General features: G+C 41.7%; 1 protein-coding gene across 1 annotated transcript in view; it reads left to right on the top strand.

Annotated features, from left to right (window-relative positions):
- The window catches only part of CCDC150 (coiled-coil domain containing 150), a 192498-nt gene that overhangs the window by 127525 nt on the left and 38589 nt on the right, over positions 1-26384 (top strand). Inside the window, exons 23-25 of the mRNA XM_069213090.1 lie at positions 4875-5069; positions 20501-20569; positions 21424-21585. Coding sequence (XP_069069191.1) covers positions 4875-5069; positions 20501-20569; positions 21424-21585 — 426 coding nt within the window. The remainder of the gene's footprint in view (positions 1-4874; positions 5070-20500; positions 20570-21423; positions 21586-26384) is intronic.

Genomic DNA, 26384 nt, shown 5'->3' on the forward strand with positions numbered 1-26384 from the left:
ATTTTCACTGTCTGCATTGCAGACAGTGAAAATCGCGATGGGTGCAACTGCACCCGTCGCACCCCTGCAACTCCGCCGGCTCCATTCGGAGCCGGCTTCATTGTTGCAGGGCCTTTCCCGCTGGGCCGGCGGGCGCTCCTTTGGCTGGTCGCCCGCCGGCCCAGCGGGAAAGCCAGAATGGCCTCTGCGGTCTTTTGACCGCGGAGCGGCCAAATGGTGGTTTCCGCTTGGCGGGCGCCGCCCGCCAAAATCGGAATGAGGGCCTTAGTCTCCTATCTCGCCATCACAACCTGGAATGCCCTACCACCTCTTTCTCAGACAGACTATACCCTTCCTCAACGTCACAAAAAAGGTGAAGACATGGCTATTTGAAGATATTGGAGGAACCACTGCACTGATGGACGCTCAATACCCCCACCCCCAAATCCCGCTACCCCCCCACACCCTCTGCACCTTGAGACCCTCACGGGTGAGTAGTTGCACTTAACATACACCGATTGATTGATTGATTGATTGATTGATACACTTCTGAGGAGGGTAGGAGTATGCACAGCATGTGAATTTACAGCACTCCATGCCACAAACAGATGCTTACAGGGTAACATTTTCCTTCTTCTCATCAATTTAAGTGGTGTTTCTCCCCATTCTGAAATCAATCTTGTCATAGTACATTACTCATGTTTCCGTGATTCAAAAACTACCTTCAGTGGTTATGTTTCCAAGGTTCTAGGTATAATGATTACTGCAGTTGCAAATGGATGAGGACAACTTGTTTTATTTAATTAATTAATGCTGATTGGCCAGCAGATTTGGATGTTGATCTACATATTTATTTATGGATAACTAGTAGTTTTCCAAAACAAATATTGTATTTGTACCTGTTGAAAACTAGTAGTTGCATGAGTTATACGATTATGTGAATGTCCGAATTGTGACTCTGAGCATTCACCCAGTGATGCAGCTAAATTAACCAAGGAGCACCCACCAAATGCCAATGAATGTAAATTTCTGTTTCGACATGTCTATTTCAAGGGTTGCAATTTAGACATTCATGACTCCTAGATGTCTTTTTCTGCAGCTATGTTAAGCTTAGTTACACAGAATCTTTAATCATGCAAACTTCTTTTTGTGCGTCTCTTTTTTTAGTTATTTATTTTTTTAATAATATTTCTTGCCTCTGTTCCCTCATCACTTTTGACTTGTTCTCCTTGCTAAAGACCTTATTAACTGGGTTTATATAGCCACAAAAGCACTGTGCATAGAGAAGATTTCTGCATAAATGAAGAGTTCCTTTGGGCTCTTGATGTGGATCACCTGCCTAAGAATAAATTCCAAGTTAAGGAAACACAAACGGTGTTGTGAAACCATATTGAGGAGGTCACCCTATTGAGTCAGTCACCTTGGAACTAGCAAGTGGAGGCCCGTACCTAGATCTCAGAGGTGATTGGTTTTTGTAGGCACAACAATTTGGGTACAGAATGTTTGGTTGGAGCATCAATAACCCAGGATATTATACGAATAGCATTCAGAAAGGGTGGAGAATTGATTCCTTATCTCAGCAGTTCGTCTCAGTGGAACTGTGTATAAACCTCTCATAAGTTACTTTTTATTAAGTTCTTTTATCTGTACTTTTTTAGTTTAAAAGGTTTAATAAAGAACTTTATGGTGCATCGATTAACAATGGACTGTATTTAGGCTTCCTTTCAATATTAGGATAGCTATGATAACCACAAGAAGTACGCAACAGAGGAGGTTGTTGAGATTTGAGAAGGGGGAGGTCATTTTAAGAATTTGTTGCTATTTTAAGGTTCTATGGGGAACAGGGGTGGAGAGTGTACACAGAAATGGCCTGGGGTTAGGCAGCCTTAATGTGAAGGGTGTGAATACCCCATTAACAAGTTCTGGGTGACTGAAACAGACTATACCCTTTATCAGGAGACACTTTGAAAGGAATTAAACTTACCCTTTAAAGATCGTTGGCACCATGTTGGTTCCAATGGAATCAGCATACTGTCTAATTTAGGGGTAGGAATCGTTTTTGGAGTATTTGTTGAAGAAATTGGAGAACATCTCAGAGGGTTGGCTGTAGGTGGCAATTTTATTATGTTGGCTAAAAAAGATATGGAATGGTTGGGAATTAGGAGGATGAAGAGACACTAGATGGGGAAACAGGATAAATTACACTTGGCCAAGCTGGAGTATTTTGAGAGTAATGAGTGGTTGGATTATTGATTGCCTTCCCTTGGGCTTAGACTAGGGAAATGATGGTGGCAAAACTGCTAGCGAGGTCGGCCGAGATAGTAATAGTAGCACTCCTATATCTATGAACTATTGGGTCAGATGCTGTATTCCTCTCAGTTCTCTGAAGCAGATCATCACAGAGACCTCCATCTCAATTTTTCTGGGGTTGTGAATGGGCTTTGACAGCCCAAGGAACGTTAGATTAGCAATAAAATACATGTATAGCGCTAAGTCAACTGGTGGGCAATTGTTTTACAAGTACATTTTATAAAGATTACTGAAACTCCTTTGCTCCTTGCTTTTGTGGTATTTATAAAGCTATCTGAGAGTAGAGTCTCTCAATCATCTATGCTGGAAGCTCTAATTTCACTTATAAAAAAAAAAAGGAGACAAGAAATCTGATTATCCGAAGCTCCTACAGAGCTAGGTCCATATTTAATGTAGATATTAAAATGTTGTCAAAATTGTAGCACTCAGACTTGGAAGAAAATCTCCCGTTTTTGGTCCATATGGAAAATAATTGTGTGTATTAAAAGTCAACAGCACCAATAAAATTTGAAACATTACATATTTTGTATATCTTCTAGAACGAGCAATGGCGGAGAGGCTCTCCTTTCATCTTATGACACAGAGAAGGTTTCAACAAAGTTAAATTGTGTTTTCTTAAGACAGTTCTCAGGAGAAAAGCATTAGGGTACAATTTCTATTTCTGGGTTTAGGTTGTGTGTAATAAGCCTTGAGTACTGCTTGAGTCAATGGATTTCTTTTGATCTGCAGAGAGGCAGAATAAATCCCAAGCCAACATTTTTGTCATTTGTCATGGAGCTCTTGCCTTATACAGTGAGGACGAATAACAGGATACAGAGCTCATTGGGGATTTTGCATGAGCTAGCACTCTGAGCGCATGCATTTTTTTATTTCTTTTATATTTAGCTGCCCCGATGGCGGAATGATTATTAGAATTATTGATCACGTTCTGGGTCAAGTTTATTAAGTCCTGTATTCTCACATTTTCTAATGATGTGACTTGAGTTTGTATGGCATGACAAGGAAGAAGAAAAAAATCTGATATTTAGGGAACCGTTTATTTAGCAGCACATTTTAGGCTTATTTACAGGCTCACTCAAACCGCTTTATTGGCTGATGTTGCCAAGAGCGATGCGAGGTTTCAAGAATGGGCAGCATGACATCTGTTAAAATGAATGTCCAATTTACTGGCTTTATTCACCATGTTACAAACAAGAATACTGGAATACTACTTTAGGGATATGTATGTGGCATGTAACACATTTTATCTGGAATGAAAAGAGGCAGAATATCCTTATGAGGGATTTTTACAAATAAAAGGAAAAGGAGGTTCCCCTTCCCAGATTTTGAAAGATACTGGCGAACACGGTAACTTAAGGTGCTCATAGACTCAGAGATAACTTGAGCAGCCAGAGGCTTGGGGAGAGGAGTGCTGGGTAGCCCCTTGTGAAGAGCTGATGGGGGCTATTCAAGAGCTATACTTGGTAGAGCTAAGTTGCATTCAGCTCCAGTGCTCTTTGCTAAGTGTTGGGAGACAGTAGTTTTAATCGGTCTCTGAATATGGTCCTCCCTGCTGAGATTAATTTGTCAACCATCCTTTACTTTTTACAGGACTAGTCCAATGCACCAAGCACCATAGTACCAGCTTTCTCCCCTGAATTAAGTGAACCCAAACCAATTGTTCTTAGGTTCAGAAGGCAGACATTCCTTCCTACTGCTAAAGAAAACTGAACTCTGCCCAAATTACATATTGGGCGCACTGTCCTTGTTTGCACCCCGGTATACTCGGGACAGTGAACCAGATTAAAACAAAAAAAAGGTACTATTCTCAGCACAGGTGTAAGCTCTGACCGTTCACACCTGTGCTTTTGTGAAAGATGAAGCTGCAGTGAAACCACAGCTCTGTCTTTGGCTCGAGGTGGACCTAAAGAGGGAGAAACGCTTCCCTCTGTAGGTGGGTGCAGTTCTTTACTCCAATCGCCTGCAAGGGGTGCCCCATGATTCCAGTGCCCTGTAACATAAGAGTTCCCTCAGGTCGTACTCTTAGTGCCCCCTCTATATGGTACACAGTCAGTGCACCTCCCCGCAGCTTCTTTGTCTTTGCATCTGTTCTGTAATATAGCATGCGTGCCGTCATGCCCCAGCAAATGAGAGAACACCATACTCTATAAGGCTGCCACAGAATGTGCTTCAAAATGATCCATATTGTAGAAGGGGCTGCACGAGCATGTTTAGCACCATCTATAGTGCTAAGGTTCCCGAAGAAGCACTTTCCGTAGTAAAGACTCTGCAGTTTGACAATGCCGTATCTGCAATGCACTTTAGGGAATACCAATAGTGGAGGGCCCTAGACAGAGATATACAACTGGTTTTAACTTTTGCCTTACTTCAAACTTAGCAATGACCTGATGATTAGATCAAAAGAAACCATACTTAAGATTTATATTCTAAATTCCAATTTCCAAACTGTGCCCTTGATTTCTAGGACTGAGAAAAAACTGCCCAGGAATGTGATCCGTAAAAGCTGAAAAATGATCATCCATTATACTCTTATAAGTCACTTGTTCCTATTTTCTGAAGGTAACCTGATAACGTATTTTCTGTAGCTAAAAAAAGCCCTGGAGGACATAACCACCAAATCTGCAGACCTGTCCAGTGCCAACCGACTGCTGATTCAGAAAGTGACTGAGCTGGAGAAAGTCCTTGCCAATCAAAGGGTCAAATTGAAGAGCCAGAAAGCTCAGCTCAGACATTATAAGGAAGCCAAAGCCACCAGCACAGAAGAGACAGAGAGGCGGAAGGTATGTCTAGGATGGAGCATGTGAATGTGAAAAACAACCTGAATTTCAGCATGACATTAATCTCTCCTGGGAAGGATTTCTCAAAGTGTGTGACCTAGTATGGAGAAAGTTCAGACTCCCTGACTCGATTGACACTTTTTTTTTCATTGTAGAGACCTTAAGCGCCAGGAATCTTTACAATTAATTGTTAATTTGATTTTTCTCTATTTGTACTGATTTGTTTGTGCATCCCTCATTTACCAATTTTCTTATCCCATGTGTTAAAGGATACAAACAGGGCATTCTTGATCATGTTAGCTTTTAACAGATGACGAACACTGTGTCTCCTTCCCCTCCCTAAGAAATTTACATCCCATTGTGTTGTGTCATTTACAATAGGATGGTCTAAAGGTATTTCTGCTTTAGGATATATCGCGTGCAAGTCAAGGGCATACGTGTAAGTTCAGTTTCACAGGTGACTGGGACCTTAGCCTCACAATAAAGAATGCAACACAGTTAGAACTGCTAGTTGTCCACTCAAGTTGTACTGTTCCACCTCTGTGTTTCGCCATTAGATTTCTGTTGTAGTCCAAAGGTAGTTCTCTAGTTACAGGAATCACATAGGTCTCAGCCAGTATAGAAAGTATTCCTCTTTTTTGAAGGTATGGGTATTTAGGAATGCGGAACGCCTCAACAAGAGCAGAACAACCTCCCTGATGTTCCTGTCCTACTGCTTTTAGGCCAATGTCCATTCCTCGAATTAAAATACACTATGATCCATTGTACATTTCACCTCTAGGCTAAATAGATGGACTTAGATTAGCTAAAATTGTGGCCCCGCCCATTTTGTAACTCGGACTATCTTTTACTCTATTGCATGTTCATGGAAGAAGGTCAAACCATAAAGGCACTTATGTAATAGCCCTTTCTTTTATTAATGTCTTTCTGTGGTTTTGTGTTGAGAAAACTAGACAGCACATCAAGGCTGTAGAATTTTGTGGAAATATAAATCCAATCATCCTAACCAATTGTTAATGCAAGCTGCTGTAATTTACTGTAATCACACATTTTCTGCTTGAGTTCTTAGTATACAGGTTAAAGTCCAAGTTTTACTGCATATTTTGGAGAATTGTATTCATAAAATTTTAAGATTTCATCATTAAAAATATTACTATACAAAGGTATCTTCAACTGACATTATTTTTGTATGATATATTGCATCTCCATTTGACGTAGTTTATAACGAACATTTGATTCCTTGCACTGTATTTGAACCAAATCTATGTTGAGACAAGAAATGTATCAAGATGTGTTAGATATTACATGCCATCATTATGCTTAGTGAAGGGAGAGTAGATCTACTATCTGTTTATCCTCTTGTTAGATATAAACCTAAGTACTTTCCTGATAAAATGCCAGAACAAGATATTTAGGACAAATTAGCTTAGCTTTCTTATTTGTCTAAGCCTGACATGTTACAAAGGTTAGCCCCTATAAGGGTATATGGCTGTCTAATATATATATATATATATATATATCTGTGTTTGATGGCAAATGTAGCTGTAGATATACATGTTCTGCATACTACCACCATCTAGTGTTGGGTCGGGAAGGTTGCAACTTATTTTTCTTCTAATGTCTTTCGTCTCACGGAACATAGTGACACCTCCTCTTGTTTGTAACGCACATGATCCTTGATTCCATCTTCAGATTGTTTTCTTCCGCCATCTGGTCCGGCCATGTTCTCTCAGAGCTCTGGTCCGAGATCTTCGTAGGCACCTTTGGTACGGGATACATCTCCAAACCCATCGGTATTGCTTCGATTGCATTGTCCTTTTTACCATTATGTTCCAGGATCAGAAAAAAAACAACTGTATAAGTAACTTCTGCGCTCGAGGTCCTTGGGGCCATGCCCTTGGGCAGCCATTTTCTCCATTCGACATAATCGAGAATGAAGAACTGATGGAACGGATGCCATTCTGTTTCTGTCTGAAGTGTCACTCCAAATTTGTTCGAATCAGTCACCATCAGATCTGTAACCTCTGTCTATTGCCAGAACACAGAGAGGAAGACTGTGAGGACTGCCAATCTTTCAAGTCGAAGAAAACTCTGAGACCAAAGAGCTCATCGATCTGAAATGCAGACACAGGATTTGGAGAAAACGCACAATATTTTCAGCATGCAGGACATCATATGGGATACGGAACATGAGCAGGAAATTCAGGGGGCATCAGCTGCTGAAGAGGAGGTATTTTTGGTCCAATCCTCTGATTAGGAGGCCTAATTGACTCTAGAAACGAAGGAGGTTCCTCTGAGTCAACACGCAGTGAGTAAACATGCCCCTGCTCCATCCAAAAGACTAAGGCCCTCATTATGACCTAGGCGGTAAATGCCGCCTACCGCCACGGCGACAGCCGCCAAAAGACCATTGCCGTGGCTACCTACTGTCCGCCATGTTATGACCGTAGCCGGAATCCCGCCAGAAGGCTGGCGGAATTCCAGCTACGGTCATGGCGGCAGATTACGGTAAGGTAGCGCGGCTGCCAGCAGCAGCGCCATGCCTGTAGACCGCCGCCGACCGTATCATGACACATGATACGGCCTGGCGGTCTTCTGCTGGGCGACACTGCTGCTGCCAACAGCGCTGCGTCCCGTCTCCTGCTGGGAGGACTCCATGCAAGCAGGTACGTTGGGTGCTCCGAGAGGGGGGGGTGTTGTGTGTGTGGGGGTGATGTGTGTGTGTATGTTTTTGTGTGCGTGCATGTGGGTGTGGGGCGTTTGGTATGCGTTTTGTGCGTGTATATTGTGTGGTGTGAATGCGTGTGTGCTAGGATGTATGTCAATGTGTTTTGATTTGTGTGTGTAATGTATGCATGCGTGGGTGAATGTGGGTATTGCTGTGTGTATGCGTGTGTATGTCTGTGCGTGTAGGTGTGCGTGTCGGGGCGGAAGAGGGAGGCGGAGGGTGGGAGGGATTCTCAGGAGGGGGAGGGGTGCGGGGGAGACCCCTATCAGTGTCAGGGAAGGAATTCCCTGGCACTGATAATGCCTACCGCCAAGGTTTTCATGGCGGTAGGATTGCCACGAAAAACTGTGGGGGGGTGTCAAAATCCATAGGGTGGGACAGTGACGGCCACCTGGCTGGAGACCGAAGTCTCCAGCCCGGCGGCTGTTACGCCCTGGCGTACGGAGTGGTACATTGGCGATTCGGCTTGAGCCAAACCGCCAATGTCATATTTTCGGGAAAGGTACCGCCAGCCTGTTGGCAGTACCTTTCTCTAACATACCGCTGTCTGCCAGGGACGTAATGAGGACCTATGTTTGCACACTGAAGCTACTGAGCCGGCACTGCTTTCTGGAAATAACTGGCATAAAAAATTGGTTGAGATGCTCCGCACTCAGGTTTGGCACTGAAACATACAGGGAGTGCAGAATTATTAGGTAAGTTGTATTTTTGAGGATTAATTTTATTATTGAACAACAACCATGTTCTCAATGAACCCAAAAAACTCATTAATATCAAAGCTGAATATTTTTGGAAGTAGTTTTTAGTTTGTTTTTAGTTTTAGCTATGTTAGGGGGATATCTGTGTGTGCAGGTGACTATTACTGTGCATAATTATTAGGCAACTTAACAAAAAAAAATATATACCCATTTCAATTATTTATTATTACCAGTGAAACCAATATAACATCTCAACATTCACAAATATACATTTCTGACATTCAAAAACAAAACAAAAACAAATCAGTGACCAATATAGCCACCTTTCTTTGCAAGGACACTCAAAAGCCTGCCATCCATGGATTCTGTCAGTGTTTTGATCTGTTCACCATCAACATTGCGTGCAGCAGCAACCACAGCCTCCCAGACACTGTTCAGAGAGGTGTACTGTTTTCCCTCCTTGTAAATCTCACATTTGATGATGGACCACAGGTTCTCAATGGGGTTCAGATCAGGTGAACAAGGAGGCCATGTCATTAGATTTCCTTCTTTTATACCCTTTCTTGCCAGCCACGCTGTGGAGTACTTGGACGCGTGTGATGGAGCATTGTCCTGCATGAAAATCATGTTTTTCTTGAAGGATGCAGACTTCTTCCTGTACCACTGCTTGAAGAAGGTGTCTTCCAGGAACTGGCAGTAGGACTGGGAGTTGAGCTTGACTCCATCCTCAACCCGAAAAGGCCCCACAAGCTCATCTTTGATGATACCAGCCCAAACCAGTACTCCACCTCCACCTTGCTGGCGTCTGAGTCGGACTGGAGCTCTCTGCCCTTTACCAATCCAGCCACGGGCCCATCCATCTGGCCCATCAAGACTCACTCTCATTTCATCAGTCCATAAAACCTTATAAAAATCAGTCTTGAGATATTTCTTGGCCCAGTCTTGACGTTTCAGCTTGTGTGTCTTGTTCAGTGGTGGTCGTCTTTCAGCCTTTCTTACCTTGGCCATGTCTCTGAGTATTGCACACCTTGTGCTTTTGGGCACTCCAGTGATGTTGCAGCTCTGAAATATGGCCAAACTGGTGGCAAGTGGCATCGTGGCAGCTGCACGCTTGACTTTTCTCAGTTCATGGGCAGTTATTTTGCTCCTTGGTTTTTCCACACGCTTCTTGCGACCCTGTTGACTATTTTGAATGAAACGCTTGATTGTTCGATGATCACGCTTGAGAAGCTTTGCAATTTTAAGAGTGCTGCATCCCTCTGCAAGATATCTCACTATTTTTGACTTTTCTGAGCCTGTCAAGTCCTTCTTTTGACCCATTTTGCCAAAGGAAAGGAAGTTGCCTAATAATTATGCACACCTGATATAGGGTGTTGATGTCATTAGACCACACCCCTTCTCATTACAGAGATGCACATCACCTAATATGCTTGATTGGTAGTAGGCTTTCGAGCCTATACAGCTTGGAGTAAGACAACATGCATAAAGAGGATGATGTGGTCAAAATACTCATTTGCCTAATAATTCTGCACTCCCTGTAATTCTAAAACCAAGCCTTTCATTCTAAGCCAAGTGTCTGTGAATTTGGCACCGTAAAGACTACCTACATCGTCACCAACATCTTCGGCTTCGAAAGGTAAAATCTCTTCTGTATCCCAAAAAACTTGATCTGAAATCTACTTTGGATCCGAAAAGGGCCCCGGAGCCAATTCTTAAGACATTTAAGCAACAGCTCTAAGGGAAGCTGTCCCTGCATATCCAGCCTCCTACTTGAACGCTATTTGTAAAAACAAATACTCCTTTTAAAAGGCAGCTCACTTTTGAGGAGGCTTTAGACACGAATGACCCTCCAACAAAAAAAAGAGTGGACAAGGGGCCACAGGAGACTCATCCACCTTTACCTGAAATCTCCCCACCCATTTCCCCTCCACCACTACAGACACCATCTCCACAACACTCTATAGAAGACCCATTAGAAATATCTCCACAAGGTTCTCAATCGGGTCGAGATATCCATGACATTAGTGATGATATATCACATACCCAGGAGGACATGGATCCATGGTCACAGTATGATGTAGACACATATATCAATCCAGATGTAGAAATCTAACCAGTTAGACCTTCACCCCCGAAGACACTACATCTTTTCAAGTGTTAGTAGGGAGAACTGCTACATATCATCAAGTGTCCTTCCACAAAGATCATATAGAAGATAACTTTCTTTTTGAGACACTAACAGCTTCTCATAAATCTACACAATATCTCCCTATGCTGAAAGGAATGCTCAGACATGCGGATGATATTTTTCAGGATCCAGCTAAGGCTCGGATTCTTACTTCAAGAGTGGAAAAAAATACAAAGCTTCTCCCTCAGATCCCACATACATCAAGAGTCTTGTATCAGCAGACTTGTGGTGGTCTCTAATGCTAGGAAAAGAGCAAATAATTCACAAACCTCTCAGGATGCACCACCTCCTGACAAAGAAAGTAAACTTATTGATGCATCTGGTAAGCGTGTTGCTGCTCAAGCAGCAAATCATTGGTGTATTGCCAATACACAAGGACTTCTAGCCAGATATGACGCACCCACTGGGACGAAATGGAGCAGTTACTCTTACTCCAAAATCTCCCAGAGGAGCATAGGAAGAAGGGACAAGAAATTGTTAACGAGGCGCAACTTATTTCTAAATATGCTATTCACTATGCCCTAGACTCCGCTGATACGGAAGCTTGGGGCATTAATACTAGTGTTTTACTGCACTGACATGCATGGCTCTGTATCTCTGGGTTCAAGCTAGAAGTACAGCAGACACTATTAAATGTTCCATTCGCCAAGAAACACCTCATCAGGCCACAAGGAGATCAGGCCTTGGAAAAAAAGGAAAAAGACAACTAGGTGGCAAAATCTTTTGGAGAACTTCAACACCCTTCCTCTCATGATATTTTTCGTAAAGCGCATTATAAACCACCCTCCAAGCCTGTGGCAGGGGAAACGTCTTCCTCATATAATAGACAATCACATACATCCTCAACAGAGGATTTTACAGAGGATCTTATAGGGGCACTGGATTCCAAGGTAGAGGCAAAAGATCATCCCCTCGGACATCTGCACTGCCCCAAACAGTGACTCTCTGCGGCTTCCAACAGATCATTTAACACCTGTGGAATGGCAACTTCTGTCCTTCCTACAAAATTGGCAAAAAATTACAACAGATCAATGGATTGCCTGGAGCTCATTTCCACATCTTTAAACATACCACCTTGTCATACTCTCTCACAGGATCACGTAGTTCTCCTACCACAAGTACCATTTCAACAACAAGGAATGGGAGCGTACTCCTTTTATTTTCTCATCCCCAAAAAGGATTGCTCACTAAGACCCATATTACATTTCAGACCATTAAACTATTGCATCCTGTCAGAACATATTTATGTGGTCACTTTACAGGATGTGCTACCTTTGATACCTCAAGGCGACTTTCTGTCAGCCCTAGATCTAAGGGATGCTTACTTTCCTATTCCTATACATCCAGCCCATCTCAAGTCTGCATTATCAGTTCAAAGAGCTTTTGTTCGGGGTCACCACAGCACCAAGAGTGTTCACAAAATGTCTAGCTGTAGTAGCAGCTAATCTACACAGGCAAAGCATTGATGTATACCCATATCTGGACGACTGGCTCATCACAGCCAGCTCTCATCCACAATGTCTCAACCACATTCAATCTACAATAGATCTGCTTCACCCGTTGGGGTTCACAGTCAACTTCCAGAAGTCCCATCTCACCCCACTACAGGTTCAACCTTATATTGGGGCTATTGTTAATACTCCTATGGGAGTAGCTTGTCCAAATGCAGCAAGGATACAGAACTTCCAAACACAAATTCTTCACATTTGCCTCAATCAGCGTGTTCCAGTGAGGATAGTTATGAAACCTCTGGGAATGATGGCTTCTTACACCGCAATTGTCCCACATTTACGACTACACATGCGTCAGTTGCAGGAATGACTCCCACCAGTGGTCTCAAGCACAGGGTTATTTGGAGGATCTAGTGTTGGTATACAGCCGTACCTCTCTCACTCTCCAGTGGTGGAACAAAAACAATCTTTCTAAAGGGTGGCCATTTTTAGACCACCCCAACTATCTGGAAATGCTAGCAGTTCATCTAGCAGTTCATCTAGCACTCAAAGCGCTTTGTATTACATTTCAAAAACAAAGTAGTCCTCATACGCACAGACAACATGACAACCATGTTTTATCTGCAGAAATGGGAGGGGGACACATTCAATTCAGTTGTCTCTCCTTGCACAGACAATTTGGCATTGAGACATTTGTCACCACATCTGCATATTGGCATGTTGGCGAAACACCTTCTGGGGACTCATAACACTTTTGCCGACCTCAGCAGGACGCTGCAACAAGTCCTACAACCCTGCTTCCAAAGTTGGGGTGTTCCGGACATAGATCTATTTGCAACAAAAGAAAACGCAAAATACCTAAACATCGCCTCCCGGTTTCCTCACCCTCAGTCCATGAGCAGTGCTCTATGGATGAATTGGTCAGGGATATTTGCTTACGCTTTTCCAACTCCCTCTCTTCTTCCATATGTGGTTTGGAAACTCAGACAAACTTCTCTCACAATGATACTGTGGCACCCACATGGGCAAGACACATATGGTTCACCACACTAGTGGATCTTTCAGTAGTACCGCACGAGAAGCTTCCTCTACACCTAGATCTTCTCACTCGAAACAAAGGACCGGTCAGACACCCAAATCCCAAGGACTTGAATCTTGCAATTTGGCCCCTGAAGTCATAGAATTTGAGTATTTAAGTTTACCTCAAGAATGTATGGACACTTATGAGGAAGCAGTCAAACGAACCACTAGAGCTTGTTATGCAGCCAAGTGGAAGCGTTTTGTTCATTACTGTATTTCTCAAAACTGGAATCCTTTTCAAGTCTCTACACAGAACATGATTTTGTACCTCCTCCATTTACAGGCATATACCTCTGTTATTTTGTAAATAAGCAGCTATAGCTGCTAAATGTAACCTTATAATGTTCCTTTCTTTTTAAAATCTCAGTCATAACGGCTTTTATGGAAGGACTTAAAAGAGTAATGCCAGGAGACTAACTCCAGTCCCTTCCTGGAACTTGAATAGAGTACTCCTAAGGCTTATGGGACTACCTTTCGAACAAACGCACTCTTGTCTTCTACAATTCTCTTTGCAGTTACTTCCCTCAGACATGTAAGTGACCTTCAGGCATTAACATTACAAGAACCATTTTTTCAGGTACATAAGGATAAAGTGGTTCTTTATACTAATCCAACTTTTCTACCTACAGTTGTCTCAATTTCATGTCAATCAGACTATTGAATTGCCAGTTTTTCCCCAAAACCTGTTACAGTTGTGGAGAGAGCCCTACATACAGTAGATGTGAAAAGAGTGCTTATGTTCTATATTGATAGAACTAAAAATTAAAAAAAAAAGACAAAACAACTTTTGTTTTGCTTTTTCACAACCACATAAAGGTAATCCTATAACTAAATCTCCTATAGCAAGATAGATTGTTAAATGTATCCAAACTTGTTATGCTAAAGCTAAAAGGCCACTACCTATTATCCCTAGAGCACATTCAACATGTAAGAAAGGTGCATTATGGCATTTATTGGCAACATGCCAATAGTGGAAATTTATAGGGCAGCTACATGGTCAACAGCACACACTTTGACCAAAAACTATTGTGTGGATGTTTTAGCACACCAACAATCCAATGTAGGACAGGCAGTGAAACGTACTTTATTCCAGAATCCTGTCACACCCACAGGTTAGCCACTGCATTTATGGAGGCACTGCTTTTCAGTCTATGTAGAGCATGCGTATCTACAGCTACACATGCCATAAAACGGAAAGTGTTAATTACCCAGTAAGCATCTGTTTGTGACATGTAGTGCTGTAGATTCACCTGTGCCTACCCACCTCCCTGGGCCACATGTGGTTGTTTCATTACATAATACACATTTTTATGCATGGTCCTTTAGGTTATCGACCTTTCCATTGCACTCCATTTATCACCGACTGCCAGAAAACAATCTGAAGATGGAGTCAAGGATCATGCGCATTGCAAACAAGAGGAGTCGCTGCTATGTCCTGTAACTCGAAAGACTTGAACAAAAACAAGTTACAACCTTCTGGACCCAACACTAGATGCCGGAAGTATGCAGAGCACGCGAATCTACAGCTCTACATGCCACAAACTAATGCTTACTGGGTAAGCACCATAAGTAACATATATACAAATTGCCATTTGTCCTGCGGCCGTGAGACAAAAGTATCCTGAATTGTTTGGAAACTGAGGACTGTGGTAAAGAAAGTGTATTATTACCTTGTCAATGAGAATGTCAAAGGAGGAAGTTTCAGATGTGGGACTCTGGATATGTAGAGAGCTGCCCTCTTAAAATGTGTATGTCATCATCCAGAGGGACAAGATGACGTGGGAGGCCAGCCATAAGATCTGGTGAGGTGGGAACCTGTCATGCAGTAATCCTGGGAGGCACTTTCCGTGGTTTATGAGTTATACATAAAGTGTTGAAAACAGATTAATCATGCAATGGTAGCAAGTTATCTTAGTTGATTCCTAACAACAATCCAAGCACGAAGGCTACTCTGTTTTTTGTCCAGTGCTCAGTTTTGATATTTTCTTCAAAACCACCAAAAAGCCATCATACTGCATCTGCTTCGTTGACTAAGGTCTTAGAGGTAAATCAACTGTCCCATTTTAGCAACAATACAAAAGTGGTATCTAAATTCTATCTGGTGCCACTAGCCCAGCAGCTATCCAATTTAGCTAACATACAATTTTGAGATAACAATGTAAATTTGTGAGTAATCAGAAGCAAACTATCCTGGAGCATCCTAATGCAACTGTTTCGACATTATAAGTAAGTGCCAGAGCAAGCATATTTAAGAACCTCTCAACATTCGTGGGGGAAGGAGAATATGTAGATTTTCTGATTACAATCTACATGCACCACTCTAGTTTTAGAAGACTAGAAGCATATCTGGACTTCGCCTGGTACATTGTTTGATGCCACTCATCTAAGTTCGCTTCTGAGAATCTCTAACATGTCCAAAGCAAAAGGTCAATCCATTTCTAAAAAGGATACCTAGCATTGCACCCACAGTCTCATTATAAGACATTCAACACATAATCTGCAGCAACACAACCAAGTTTGCACTTGTACCTTCGAGGTTGAGGTATACCCTAATAAGTATCCATAACGGGGCTGTAGTCAAGGTGTGTTCTAATAAGTATCCCAAACAAACGTCAAAACTCACACTATTAAGAAGCTCTTAAGCAATTCATGCTCAGTCACGTTTTTGCTGACGAAAAGGTCACCCTGGCACATAGTATTACGGAATGTAGTATTACCTTATGCCTTCTGTTTTGCTCCGTTAGGTGGAGGGATCTGCATTTGGTACATTGAGAAGTAGATTCACCTAATGACTGCATAATTTCCAGCTCCAGCATGTATTCTGAATTGTGTCTATTTGGTGGCGATATCAATCAATCAATCCCTTGTAGAGCGTGGCTATTGGTATCCAGGGGCTGGTTTGTTGCTGGGATAATTGGAAGAGTCGGGTCTTAAGTGACTTTCTGAATTCACTGAGGGAGGATGAAGATGAGAGGTGCAGGGGAAGGTTGTTCCAGGACTTGGCAGTGAGGTAGGAGAAGGAACTTCTGCTGTTGCTTCGGTGGATACGGGGCGTGTGAGCGAGGGATGTGGGGCGCAGGTGTCTCGAGTATTGGTGGAAGTTCAGGCGGTGGTTGATGTATGCTGGTCCGGGCTCACTGGCTAATTTGCTTGAGTAGGGTCCAAGTTCTACGTACTCACAAGTATGTCTTTCCAGAAGTCAACTAAGACTTTCACATTAATCAAATTATATTTATTCATAGCTTAGATGTTAAACAAGCCCTGCCATTTTACTTTGCTAATATAGATGTGTGCAAGTATAAGTTTGCAAATTGCGTATGAATCCCTATTGATTGGGCATCTGCCAAGCATTCGATTGCCTACGGGTTGTGCCTTGCATTTCTGCTTCATATCTAAGGGCTAGTTGCACCCCTTCTGGACACACAGGGCCCCTTTCTGAGGACTGAATGGAATATGTATTGCTTGGTTAATCAAGGCCATTGCCAAATTCACCATTTTACGATTTACAATAAATCAAAAGTAATACAAAAGTAATAAAAATTACAACAGAGAATGAGCGATGAAATTACTTCCTTGTGTTTAAATATTATCACAGTCATAGAAGCGATATGGTTGTATTTCAGTATTTAAGTTTAGGGCTCATTTAACCATCATATCTGTGAATGCAGGACAGGCCAGCACCAGCTGCCAAGTTCTTAAGTTTGATAAATGTAATAAATCCAGCTGCCGATTGAATGTCTTACTGTTGAAACAGTGTTCGACTGCCACTTTGCACTGCAGAATATGTAAGCCACAAAAAGGGAGGCTTAAAAACAGCTTTTATCTCCACAAACGCCTGGACATATGCAAATTGGCACATGGTTTCCTTATTATGGACACAGAATCTACAGCTGCTACCCGAGCTTTATTTTCTCCTTTTCAGGTGAAATTCCCCCAGGTCTAAAAATATGAAGTTGCTGCTTCAGCTAGTCTACTTTAATTCTCATGGGCATAGGGGCTGGGGGGTATACCTACTGCAGTTTATTTTAAAAATAGAACTCCAAAACCAGCGTGGAATGTTTCTTGGAAGAGATATTTTCAGGAGAAGTCTCGATTGAGATTACTTTCAGCTGCTTTGTGCACAGAAAATAAGGGGCCTGGTAGTGGGGTACTCCTCCACCCCATAGGCATGTCCAATGAATCAGTTGCACTTCCCTTGACCTGGAATTATTGTGTGATTCAGTCGTGTTCACTGGAGTGATTTCAGGATGCTACTGTTAGCAACCATGCTCTGCAGGTGACTCGCAATAGCGTAGCATCCATCGCAGGGGATCTAAAGCGATTGACTTGTGCCTTATGTAACCTTTTTCACTTTTTTTGGTGATAAGCTTCACTGGTATAATGCGAGCATTTATTTTGCTCTGATCACACCCAGTATTGTTTCAGTGCTAGGGCTACCTCTGTGGGCAAGGCAAAAATGAATGAGTGGGATTTTAGTTTGAGAGGCAGAAGCTGTAAATAATTGCCATTATTCTGTCCGTAACACCCAACGTTTATAGAAAGTTGTTCAGGGGAGGACCTGGTTATTAAATAAAACAAACAACAACATGATGGATGGAATGCTTGAATAAATCTTTGCCACTGGCGATCCCCCGGGACGAATTCTGGTCCATTATTTTTTTAACGTTCAGGCCACCTTAAGCAAAAGCTTCTTTTATGTAAATTAGTAGTCACCCTGCTCTTCTCAGGAATAGCCCATCCTGACCTGCCAGATGAGGTCCCCTCCAGAAGGGACCATGAACAACACCAAACTGGTTTTAGCCTAGGTGGACCTTGTCAGTAGGGTGCAGCACGAGTCCTGTGTCACAGTGAACATCCACATCGTGGCATACCCATCCCACTTACGGCATCCACGACAACAAACAACAAGGTAGTGGATGGAATGCTTAAATTAATCTCAGCCCCTGACAATCACTCATTTTTCACACCACTCTAGACAAAGACTTGCCTTATGCATATAAGTATTGACCGTGCTTTTCATGGGAACAGTCTTCCCCAAACTCCAAGGCAAGGGCCCCATCAGAAGGGACCATAAGCAGCCCCAGACTAGTTTCGACCTAGTGGCTGGGATTAACTACAGCATTCCACCCATCAATTCTTTTTGTATTATTGGTTATTAAATAGCCATCTGTTAGGCTTACTCCCAAAATCAGTGCATCAGACATCATGGTGCCTATGGTTAGAAAGTTTTCATAGCAGTTTATTCCTTGCCCATTTAAAAGCTGTTGGTGGCTTACTGCAGTCCTGTCCAAAAGGACTGAGTCCTCTGCTTGCCTCCGAGTTTGGATGGGTATGCGGTTTTGTCATGTAAGGCATCCCCCAAATCCGTAACACAGAGATAAAAATGCAGGAGTGCCAACAATCACCCCTGTTTTAGACCTCTTTTGGTGGCAACTGTTGCTATATATACAGGGAGTGCAGAATTATTAGGCAAATGAGTATTTTGACCACATCATCCTCTTTATGCATGTTGTCTTACTCCAAGCTGTATAGGCTCGAAAGCCTACTACCAATTAAGCATATTAGGTGATGTGCATCTCTGTAATGAGAAGGGGTGTGGTCTAATGACATCAACACCCTATATCAGGTGTGCATAATTATTAGGCAACTTCCTTTCCTTTGACAAAATGGGTCAAAAGAAGGACTTGACAGGCTCAGAAAAGTCAAAAATAGTGAGATATCTTGCAGAGGGATGCAGCACTCTTAAAATTGCAAAGCTTCTGAAGCGTGATCATCGAACAATCAAGCGTTTCATTCAAAATAGTCAACAGGGTCGCAAGAAGCGTGTGGAAAAACCAAGGCGCAAAATAACTGCCCATGAACTGAGAAAAGTCAAGCGTGCAGCTGCCACGATGCCACTTGCCACCAGTTTGGCCATATTTCAGAGCTGCAACATCACTGGAGTGCCCAAAAGCACAAGGTGTGCAATACTCAGAGACATGGCCAAGGTAAGAAAGGCTGAAAGACGACCACCACTGAACAAGACACACAAGCTGAAACGTCAAGACTGGGCCAAGAAATATCTCAAGACTGATTTTTCTAAGGTTTTATGGACTGATGAAATGAGAGTGAGTCTTGATGCCAGATGGATGGGCCCGTGGCTGGATTGGTAAAGGGCAGAGAGCTCCAGTCCGACTCAGACGCCAGCAAGGTGGAGGTGGAGTACTGGTTTGGGCTGGTATCATCAAAGATGAGCTTGTGGGGCCTTTTCGGGTTGAGGATGGAGTCAAGCTCAACTCCCAGTCCTACTGCCAGTTCCTGGAAGACACCTTCTTCAAGCAGTGGTACAGGAAGAAGTCTGCATCCTTCAAGAAAAACATGATTTTCATGCAGGACAATGCTCCATCACACGCGTCCAAGTACTCCACAGCGTGGCTGGTAAGAAAGGGTATAAAAGAAGGAAATCTAATGACATGGCCTCCTTGTTCACCTGATCTGAACCCCATTGAGAACCTGTGGTCCATCATCAAATGTGAGATTTACAAGGAGGGAAAACAGTACACCTCTCTGAACAGTGTCTGGGAGGCTGTGGTTGCTGCTGCACGCAATGTTGATGGTGAACAGATCAAAACACTGACAGAATCCATGGATGGCAGGCTTTTGAGTGTCCTTGCAAAGAAAGGTGGCTATATTGGTCACTGATTTGTTTTTGAATGTCAGAAATGTATATTTGTGAATGTTGAGATGTTATATTGGTTTCACTGGTAATAATAAATAATTGAAATGGGTATATATTTTTTTTTGTTAAGTTGCCTAATAATTATGCACAGTGATAGTCACCTGCACACACAGATATCCCCCTAACATAGCTAAAACTAAAAACAAACTAAAAACTACTTCCAAAAATATTCAGCTTTGATATTAATGAGTTTTTTGGGTTCATTGAGAACATGGTTGTTGTTCAATAATAACATTAATCCTCAAAAATACAACTTGCCTAATAATTCTGCACTCCCTGTATATATATATATATATATATCATCAATTCCGCAGGAGTTAAAGCTTTCACTACATCCCTTGCAAGAAATGGACTAATCACTGAAATGTGAGCTTAGATTGAGATTTGTTATGAATATGCAAATTGTAAAGTTTTTCTTATTTTTGGGAATTGAGGGGGTTATGAGCTGCAACATCTCATTTGGTGCAAAAAATATTGTAAGTGAATAAGCATTGCATTTCTTATTTCCAACACTTTGTTTTTACCAGTGGACATACAAGACCTGTGACCAGTTATCTTTTCCCCTCTGCAGCAAACTGAGTCAGAGTTGAAGCAGATGGAGTTGTTGAACACGCAGTACCAGAAAGAAAACCATGAGCAGGTGAGCAAGAAGAGAGACCAAGAGTGTGCAGCTTTCTGGTTGCAAACTTGGAAAAGTTTTGGTGAGTTACTTTTTTCACATGGAAAGGACATTTTCCACAGTATGAGATTATAGGCAGTATAGAATTAAGCCAGCACCTTTGTTCTGTGGTACTTATTTCTTTCAATGTTTAAATATTTTTGCCGTGGTAAACATCTTAACCTACGTACCTACCCATTTTGAGATTTTTCCATCCCCCTTCCTATGCCAGAGAAAGTTGCCATCCTGCTACGCACAGACTTATTTCTTTGACCATTTCCAGGGTAGAACCGTTCATTGGGAACATCTTTCATATGGAATCCTCATTATTAGAAAAAGCTTTCAGAATATAAAAAGTAAAAAACTAAATCTTTAACTTATTACTGCCCCCGGGTGTTTTCTACCTGAATAACTTGTCATACCTTGTACTACATTGCACCTGTTGGATGATGAAATGTCTTTGAGAAACTCCCTCTGTCACCATTGATTCCTGCAAGACTTTGTAATGCTCTGAATTTAAGAAAAAAATTATCCTGAAAATTATTCAACATTTTTTCCTATACCTTCAAATTGCATAATGTCTACCTCTTTTTCATTTATACGGACTCTTTTGTTTTCTGATGCTTAGAAACTGAAGAGTAATTGTCAAACGTTGACAGTTCTGAAACAGGAGCCACTGCATCCATACAGACACAGCACATTGTTGTCATTGGGTGTTACACAGGACAGAAAAATATCAAGTTCATGGTCCCTCTAGACTTGATTGTTCTATATTCTTTCAATATCCACAGGGACAAGGTTTCCTAGAAACATATCTCCCAATGCTTCCTCCGCAGGCACTCAAGATCCATGAACTTCTTGCTGAGATGAATGCTCTGCAGGGCCAGATCAAGGAGCTAGCAAAATGTCATCAAGATGAGGTTCAGCTGAAGCAGTACCAGGAAGGTCTCCTGCAGGGTGAAAGAAAGCAGAGACATCAGCTGGAGAAAAAGTGTCAGGTGAGGACCTTGAAGTTTAAAGAACACAGTGTTATGTATGTTGTGGGTATTTGTGAGTCGTCTTTGCGTATGAAATCTAAAAGGGCAATAGAACACTCCTGTGCAGTTACTAGGGCATCTATTTGGACAGTACTATGTAGCTATAGTTGCAGTAAATATTTTTAACTAGCAGCTGGAGCAAGCCCTCCCTTACACCCAGTGTCGAACATTTACTATATAATACAGTGCAAAGGTGTCGGTAGACGCAGCTCGCTACTTTTCACCACTTGCCAACCCTTTTGGGGGAGAGGGTGTTAGCATTCATGCCTCTGCTTCATACTGTAGTTGTGGACGTAATTAGATGATAAGTTACATGGCAAAAGGCACATAATCCTTGAACACCCATTCATTAATGATGGGTGATGTCTACAGGAATAATCAAACCTCATGAGGTTTTTTCAGCAGTATTTATTTAAAAAAACATTCTTTTCTAAACCATTCTTTTTTTAACTGTTTATGTATGTATTATTCATCTTGTCAGTTGCAAATGCATAATATTTCTCTCCTAATACAAACCATGCTCAATGCATTTCAAATTGGGTAGTCCTTCTGGGATTTAAATACTGATCTGCAAACAAACCTCCCATGAAAACAATGAATATCTAAATACTTTTAAAGGAAAATATAATTCCTTTTTTAAAGAAAAATCTAATCTGGTACATCAGTCTTTCAATTTGAACCACCTGTAACTCAGTTCATCTGTAAGTAACATAAAAATCCAGATGTTTTATCCTAGAAACACCATGAATATAAACCGTGTTAGTGTCCTAGTTAACACATCCTGATGGTCAAAAGCATTATTTTCCAACCATCTGGTCCAAGAGTGACCTTGGGCCAAATGTAAAAAGATCCGGTTTTGCGACTCGCAATTTGCGAGTCGCAAAACCGGATGTACAACAGTGTACTTTACACTGTTTGTGATTCTCAATGGGGTCGCAAATGACCTACCTAATGAATTTTCATGAGGTAGGTCGCAATTTGCGACCCCATTGGGACTGGCCGCCCTCACGGGGATGGTGGCCTGCTGTAGACAGCAGACCACCATGTCTGTGACTGCTTTTAAATAAAGCAGTTTTTTTTTGTTAAATGCAGCCCGTTTTCCTTAAAGGAAAACAAGATGCATTTCAAAATTAAAAATGAAAAGTATTCTTTTCATTTTTTCAGAGCAGGCAGTGGTGGACCCTTCCCGTTTGCGAATGGGTTAGCACCAGTTTGAAACTGGTGCTAATTGCGATTGTTTTGTGACCGCAATCACGGTCACAAAACAATCCTACATCGCACTGCGACTTGCAATTAGGATGGGAACGCCCCTTCCTAATTGCGACTAGCAAACCTATTTTGCGATTCGGTAAATAGATTACCGAATCGCAAAATAGGCTCTGTACATACCAAAATGTTTTTTCCTGTCGCAAACAGTCAGATTCTGCGAATCGGGCCGTTTGCGACAGGAAAAATAGTACATACATGTGCCCCCTTATGACTAAAATCGTGGTGATACCATGTCCTGCTCAAATTCATAATATTTCCTAATATGAGGATAACCAACCCAAGTAATAAATATGTAACTTGCAAACCAAACCCAGTTTAACCTAGTGACAACCACTGTGATAATTCCATATCCCTCGTGAATCTGCATTAATATAGTGAAATATGTGTGAGAAACGTGACGCATTAGTGAATAGTAATTGCCCTAGAATTCAGCATGGAAACCATTCCATATGACTTGCTCATCCCATGCATAGAAAAAACAAATACACAGCTTTCTTGACAGTTACACCACCATCGTGCACACATACACCATAGTGAGTGAAAGTGTAACTGAAGCTGAAAGTTCATAAGGAACCTTAACTGTTTGCACATGACACATGTTATGAGTATGAATACAAACAGAGAAAGATTTCAACTGGCATAATTCTGTTTTTTTAATCAATAAAGTCACTTGGTTATTTTTGGTGCAGATTTGCAAAAGGTACAGTTATATCCATGTCAATATTGATTGATGATAGAGATGGGCATATCATTAAAGTGAGTGCTTAATTTCCGGAGGTGTTTGCCTGGGCTCAGCACCACATTATCTTTAGAGCATCTAGGCCTAATTGATGTGTCTACATTAATAGTTGCTCTAGATTTGAAATGACCTGACAAGTATACCTTTTGCATGAAAGTATCACTGCTGCAATAGCATGACAAATTAAGAGTATTTAGTGTGCATGTCTCAAAATGAAAAGAGCAGCTGTGACTGATAAAACACGTGAGGCCTTGCCCCGCCCTCAAGCATGGAGAGTCACTGGTTCTTTGAACAGTGGAGGCCAGGCCCGGCACTCCATCCTGTGTACCTTCTGCCTGGCCATTCAGTAATGTGTTAGCAGCTGTCTGTTTTAGATTTAATTAAAAAATCCAAAACAAATAGGAGCTCTCAAGGTGCCCCATGTAAACTTGCCAGACATTTATAGGTCTGGAGTTAACCAAGACCTATTGATTTTTTTTCAAAATAATGCATATGATGCCGTAGAGTCTTTCAGTCAGCCTTCTTCATCCATTGGTCTTTTGCTGTGCCATTCATATTGTGCTTCCAACAACTACAGCATACAGTATGGGGAAGTGAGTCTGTCAACTTCAGCCATTGAGTAACTGCACTGTAAGTGACAGCATGTTGCGTTTTCACAAGAAGTACATTCACACACCAAGTAGTTCTCTTTAGCGCCAGGGACTACATTGTCAATGTGTGCTTTTTTGAGACAAAAGGTATATTTGTTTTTCTTTTTTTAAATATTTTTGAGGGCCCAGCTGCTAACCTAACAATTTTATTTTACAAAAAACATGAGAAAACAAAACAAGGACTGATAAAGCCAAAAGAGTGACAGCCAGCACCAGGACCAATTGGATTTGCCACTGCTTGTTTTCATTGAACTCTGGTACTATTACTTTTCATTCATTTATAAAGTATGGACTACAAATACCAAAATATAGAAGAAACAAGCAAGGAGCAACGTACCCTTCAATCCATCTCTCCATAAATGTTGAATGCAGTTTATGTGAACACATGGACAGTTGGGATGTATGTAATGGTGTTTCGGTAGTGCTGTGGAGACCGGGTTGGGCATCCGTGAAGAGATGTATTCACAATGTCAGAGAATGGGACAGAACAATAGGCGTCAACAGCCGTGGCAGTGACCATGGTCTGCCTGGCAGCTGGAAGCTGCTGGAGCAAACTACTAATGCAATCTCTGAGCCATGCACTTGTTTTTACTTTTACACTGATTATGGTAAAAGTTACTATTTGGTAAAGAAAAAAAAGAGTAATAGGGTTTGGGCTGGACCTAGGCCTACTGAATCTAGATTATAAGTAACGTAAAACCTCACCCCACATGTCTCTCCTAATATTACGTCAGCAAAAGCCTGTCAAAATGTGTAGGTGAGAAATAGTACACAGTATCCCCGCTTCTTATTGTACAATTAGGAATACCACAGTATTCATGTAACTGAGAGTTACTGATTCCCATGGAATCACTAATTCCAGATGTGGAAATAGCCAGAATGATGGGAGTACCATAAGAGTTTGCAAATGGTCACTACAATGATGTATACCACTTTTTATGGTTTGGCTCGAAAGCTCAGCTGTGGCCAGACAATTATGTGAGCATCACTAGAGAGGGGCTTTAGCTCTACCCACATGTTGGGAACCTTGAGTACATGTTTAGTTTGGGCAGAAGTTGCTCACTTTCACAACAAAAAGTGGTCGCCCTCCAGCAATGGTGATCATTTTGTTTATTTACTCACCTGCCTGAGTTTGATCTATCGGCCACACATGTTGCATTAGAATGCTATTAGAGTTGCTTAAATAACTGGTTCATTTATATTGCTTTTCTCTGGCAGCAGCATGGATGGGAGGTCATTAACCTACATGGATTTTTAGGTCTGGCTTGGCAGTGATGCTGTCATCTGACCATTTAACCCACACCTATATTATTCTACAATTCTTTGCTTCCGCACAAATTTGTACCTACTCCCATGCTATTTACTTGTAATGCTTGACATTACCACAAAACATTCCTTTAAAGCCAGGCCTATTGGCATTGTCAATGATTTCTCATTACTGAGGCACTTACTGTAACAATCTGACTATGCCAGACAAAGTAATGTGGCGGGGGTCCTCTGTGTGGAGTAACCTAGATCTCTTTCCACAGCACACAGTGAGAGACTGTGGCATGGGACTGCTGTGGGTTCCTAGAGCAACCATATTAGGGCTCTCCAACGCACAAATGCATTGGATTATAGTGCGATTCTCCTCCGTGTCACAGTAATAGGCTTTCATCAACACTTCAATCCGATGCTCGGATGCTGGTACTAGAGTAATAACAGCGAATATCATTTCTTTATTATGTAATTAATTAGGTTAATTTTTGTCTTTATTCCTTTGTAAAGGAATAAGGTAAAACCTACATTATGAGATCATATATTTCAGCATATATTTAGTAAGATAATTGTATTTTAACTAAGGAAAATAATTTTCCTAAGGTAAGTAAGTAAAGCTAAGTGAAGTGGGGTGGCTCGTAAATATAGCGAAACAGACTTTTAAACCCGATCTCTTAGGGCTTCATTAAAAATTCCTGGTTAAGTCCCTGAGGAGAGATACCAGGGCCAGAATTCTCGATGGTGGTGGCTATCTCCACTTGAGTAAGTAAGGATGGACAGGATAACTTCACAGAATGGGAGTAACCTTCCAGGCCTGGAATCACCAAGTTCTTTTACAAAGGTTT

The sequence above is a fragment of the Pleurodeles waltl genome, chromosome 11 (assembly GCF_031143425.1).
Source record: "Pleurodeles waltl isolate 20211129_DDA chromosome 11, aPleWal1.hap1.20221129, whole genome shotgun sequence".
Classification (NCBI taxonomy): domain Eukaryota; kingdom Metazoa; phylum Chordata; class Amphibia; order Caudata; family Salamandridae; genus Pleurodeles; species Pleurodeles waltl.